Source organism: Echinops telfairi, unplaced genomic scaffold (genome assembly GCF_000313985.2).
Source record: "Echinops telfairi isolate 266 unplaced genomic scaffold, ASM31398v2 ScPeMD7_18;HRSCAF=68, whole genome shotgun sequence".
Taxonomy (NCBI): domain Eukaryota; kingdom Metazoa; phylum Chordata; class Mammalia; order Afrosoricida; family Tenrecidae; genus Echinops; species Echinops telfairi.
The window spans coordinates 16,085,685-16,090,636 of record NW_022103915.1 but is presented as its reverse complement, the minus strand read 5'-3'; the positions used below and the strand labels follow the sequence as shown (position 1 = coordinate 16,090,636).

The following is a 4,952-nucleotide window of genomic DNA, read 5'->3' as shown; positions in this document are numbered from 1 at the left end:
AAGTCACCCTCTCGGCTGACTCTCGAGCTCAGTTACAAACACTGAGCAGGTTTGCTGTTGCTGTTGTTTTGAACGCTGCTGTTCTAGGAGTGAAAAGTCTGAGCTTGGAGCCGTGTGACAACCTAGCTACCACGGTACTTTAAATAGCCTTCTTTCTGTCTTTGAATTTTTTTTTTAATGCGATGAGAACAGTGAGATCACCTAACTTCAAAAGTTAAGTATGTCTTAAGGCCATCTCACATAGTCTTTTGAGTCCACCCTTTAAATTTTTAATTTCAGGATGACATCCGACCATCCCACGTCCATCAAGTCCGTTCCAACTCATAGTGACCCTGCAGTATAGGGCTGCTGAGATCACGGAACAGATAGCCTCATCTTTCTCCCGCAGAATGGCTATTGGGTTTGAACCACAGAGGTTGCAGTTAGCCGCCCAACGTTTACCTGACCGTGTCACCCAGGGATCCTGAATTAGAATCATTACAAACAGAAAAATGCACACATGTTAAGTGTTCAGCCTGATACAGTTTTCACCAACTGAACACAGTGGTGTGATCAGCACCCATTGCAGGGAAGAAAGCCATGGTAAAAGGTCAGAAGTCCCCTCCTGCCATTGCTTGGCTCTCTCTAAAGAAAGCCATCCCCTGGCTTTCAACAGCATGCACTAACTTTACCTGGCTTTTGTTTTTGCAATTGGATAATGCATATTCTTTGTGCCTGTCTTTTCTACCACCCAATGTTGCTTGTAAACATCAACCATGTGATTGTAGGCAGCAACCATTGGTTCATTCTCATTGATGTAGAGATTACCTTTGTATTAGTCTCAGGCTAGGAGCCCTGGTGGGGTTACTCGTTGGGCTGTTAACCAAAAGGTCAGCAGTTTGAAACCACCAACTGCTCTGAGGGAGAAGGAGAAGGATTTCTAGTCCCATTAAAAGTTACAGTTTCAACAAGAGATCTAAAAATGACGGCAAGGAGGCCTAGTGGGGCTTGATCAAGTACAACGTATAAGAGGAATTACTGAGAGTCAAGTGGAAGGTGAGCATAGCAGGCCAGAAGGAAGGTGAGAGGAAAGAAGATGGAAGCAAAAGCTATTTATAGAGGTAGAGCTATTGCAGATAAGTAAATATATTAATTTATAATGAAAGGTATAGAGACATATATATATGTATATATATATATATATTTATTTATATATTTATATATTAAAGTATAAAGATAGCAGATGGACTTTGGGCCTCTACTCAAGCCCTTTCAAACAAGCCCACATGGAAGAAGAACACCAGCCTGTGTGATCATGAGGTGTCAACGGGATCAGGTATCAGGTATCAAAAAATCCCAAACAAACATTTTTATCGATGTGAATGAGGGAGGCCAGAGTGGAGACCCAAAACCCATCTGTAGACAGTTGGACATCCCCCTACAGAAAGGTTACAAGGAAGGGACAATTCAACCAGGGTGCAGTAGAGCACTGAGGAAACACACATCATTCCACTAGTTCCTGAATGCTTCCTCCCCCGCCCCCACTACCATGACCCAGTTCTACCTTACAAATCCAGCTATACTGGAGTACACACATTGGCACAGATAAGCGCTCTTAACACATGGAATTCAGGACAGATAAAACCCTCAGGAACAGTAGTGGGAATAGTGATATGATGGGGGGGGCAGCTAGGAGGAGAAAGGGGGAGCCCATCACAAGGTTGGAGAACCTTAGGGCAACAAATAACAGAAATATGGGTGAATGGAGACCAGGAACGGTCTAAGACATGAAAGAACAACAATAATATATAATTGATCAAGGATTCATGAGGATGGGAGTGGAGGGAGGGGAAAAAAGAGGAGCTGATACCAAGGGCTCAAGTAGAAAGAAAGTGTTTTGGAAATGTTGATGGCAACATATGTATAAGTGTGCTTAATACAATTGAATGATGGCTAATCAAAAAATTTGTAAGAGCCCCACCCCTCCCAGCCCCAATAAAAGGATATTTAAAAGCAAAAAAGTTACAGTCTCAGAAACGCACCAGGGCAGTTCTAGCCTGTCCTATAGGGTCACTGTGAGCCGGAATCAACTCCATGGCACTGGCATGGGGTTTTTATTCTGATGGGCATTCTAGTGGGGGCTTTCGCAAACAGCTGCTGTGGATGCACCAGCACATGTCTTTGATAAACAAGTGTGCACATTCCTGTTGAGCGTATACCTCAAAATAGAGTTGTTGGCCCCTCAGGTGTGCAGAAGTTCAGCTTTCGTACACAGTGCTAAACTGTTTTTCAATTAATAGTAAGTGTGAGTCCTAGGTGTGCTGTGTGCTCATGAACATTTGGGTCTTCTGACATTTTATTTTTTCTGGTGGGTGTGTAGTGGCATCTCAGTGTGGTTTGCAAGTCTATGTATCTAATGACTGAACAAATGGAGCACTTACATCTAGTTTTAATTTGTTGTTGCCAGGAGGCTTATGGGCCCAGATTCACAGCAGAGTCCCAGGCCCTCCACCCAAGTGAGGCCCAGCCAAAGGCCAAGCAAACTCAGGAAAAGATTTTTCTTACAGATCATTCCAGAAACAAAGCTGAACTACAGAACCTATCAACGTTCTCTGCCACCGTCAGTGGGTTTTGCTCTTGCTTTGTGAAGGTCTGATTGGGTAATCAATCCATCCAAAACACTGACAGGCCTCGCCTCCAAGGGGAGGTAGGCAGCAGTATTGCTGTACTCCAGTTTACAGAGACAGATGGGTTCCCCATTCTCCAGGAATCTAAGACACCATAGTTTGAAATGAAACCAGCCTGGAAAGCAATCAGGTACAAAACTCGCAGTCACAATATTATGTTGAGAGTTGAGAGCATTCTTCTTTCAGTACAGAATACGAGGCAGACCAAAGGAGGTCAGCTTCCAGGAAAGCAGAAACAGGCGAGTTCTCTAATGACTTAGCGCTGCTCATAGAGCAACTACGTCTTAAAAATCCCACAGCTTCACAGTGTTTATTGTGACAACATTTCCTTAGCTAATGAGCTAATTATAAAAGTGCCTTAACCTAGCTTACAGGCGACATTTCACACTTTAAATTGCATAATCATGGAGCTTGGGACACAAATCATTGGGTTTGCTGTCATTTTCTTAGCTACTAAAATGGCTTCGAGTCATAGTTCTGTGTTCTTAGGTCGAGCCCAGGGGCAAAGACAATTCCCTCAGATCTAGCAGCCCACGGATAATTTCCAATAGCTAAACAATCTCAGTGTGATATTATTTCTCAAAATCAATTCCTTCATATTAGGTTAATACCCTCTTGTGTTTCTGTGCATTTTCAATATCTTCCTTCTTTTCGTTTATTTTCAATGCATTGAATTTTTAAGAAGATCGTTTTGAAATTATGGTAATGAGGTTATGTGCCTGTTAAACATCTAAACTGCTCTAGTTCATCTTTTATTACAGAAACAAAGGCTCTTTAAAGGAGATATCAATCTGAGTGGAAAGAAGACTTCACCTGTTCAGGTGGGCGGGCACCATTCTCCTCGGGAATTAGTGAAGAAAAACCACTTAGAGACGGCGGCAGCCTGTGGAGCCAAAGGGAGAATCCCGTGAACCCTGCAGAAGTTCTTAGATCCATCTTCTGAGGTAATGAACCCAGGGACCCTTGCTCATTGGACTTGGATAGCCATGTCGGGTCACTGCTAGGAACCTGGACACTGACTTCCAAGCACCGATAAATGTGTGAACATTGATCTACACCAATCCTTACAGGCATTAATGAATGAATCAGGGCTTCTCACAATAAAGAAAAACTGAAAGGATTGTCACAAGAGAGCATCTTAATCTTGAAAACCAGCTAGCATGAGGCAAGGCTTACTTTGCCACGTACTTTCTAGGAACTAACACCATTGCCACTTTAAAAGGAAATGAAAAGAAACATGGGCAGCGTGTGTATTGAAGAACAGCATGACCTGGACCACTATCTGTTTCCAATTATTTACATCGTTGTGATTATCATCAGTATCCCAGCCAATATCGGCTCTCTCTGTGTGTCTTTGCTGCAAGTCAAGAAGAACAACGAGCTAGGAATTTACCTGTTCAGCCTCTCACTCTCAGATCTGCTGTACACGTCTACTCTCCCGCTGTGGATTAATTATACTTGGAACAAAGATAACTGGACCTTCTCCACCAATCTGTGCAAAGGGAGCGCTTTCCTGATGTACTTGAACTTTTACAGCAGCACGGCCTTTCTCACCTGCATAGCTCTGGATCGATACTTAGCGGTGGTCTACCCCCTGAAGTTTCCTTATCTCAGGACAAGAAGGTTTGCCTTTGTGGTCAGCCTCTCCATTTGGGGATTGGAAACAGTCTTCAACGCCGCCATGTTGTGGGAAGAGGAAATCACCATTGAGTATTGCGATGCCGAAAATTCCAGTTTCACTTTATGCTATGACAAATACCCTTTGGAGGAATGGCAAATCAACCTGAACTTGTTCAGGACGTGTGCGGGCTATGCCCTCCCTTTGGTCATCATCCTGTTTTGCAACCAGAAAGTCTACAAGGCTGTGCGGCACAATCAAGCCACAGAAGATGGCGAAAAGGAGAGAATTATTAAGCTCCTAGTGAGCATCACACTGACGTTCATCCTGTGCTTTACTCCTTTCCATGTGACGGTGCTGGTCCGAAGTATTTTAGAGCGTGATGTAAATTTTCGTGGCCACCAGACTGGGAAGCAGACTTACAAAATATATAGAATCACGGTCGCGTTAACAAGCTTAAACTGTATTGCTGACCCAATTCTGTACTGTTTTGTGACTGAAACTGGGAGGTCTGATCTGTGGAATATATTAAAATTCTGTACAAGGAAGCTTAGTAAATCACGAAGACAAAGAAAAGGTATACTTTTCGTGTCTACAAAAGAGTCTGTGGAATTAGAGGTCCTAGAATAGAGCCTGCAAGATGAGCTTTCGGGTTGGTTCTTAAGGCA

The 4,952-nt window shown here is 43.3% G+C and overlaps 1 protein-coding gene across 1 annotated transcript; it reads left to right on the top strand.

The window, feature by feature from the left end:
- The first annotated feature begins 3,727 nt into the window (after positions 1–3,727).
- GPR65 (G protein-coupled receptor 65) lies at positions 3,728–4,914 on the top strand. The gene has a single exon (XM_004698753.2). The coding sequence runs from the start codon at positions 3,892–3,894 to the stop codon at positions 4,912–4,914; it is 1,023 nt and encodes a 340-aa protein (XP_004698810.2). The 5' UTR covers positions 3,728–3,891.
- Positions 4,915–4,952: the final 38 nt, after the last annotated feature.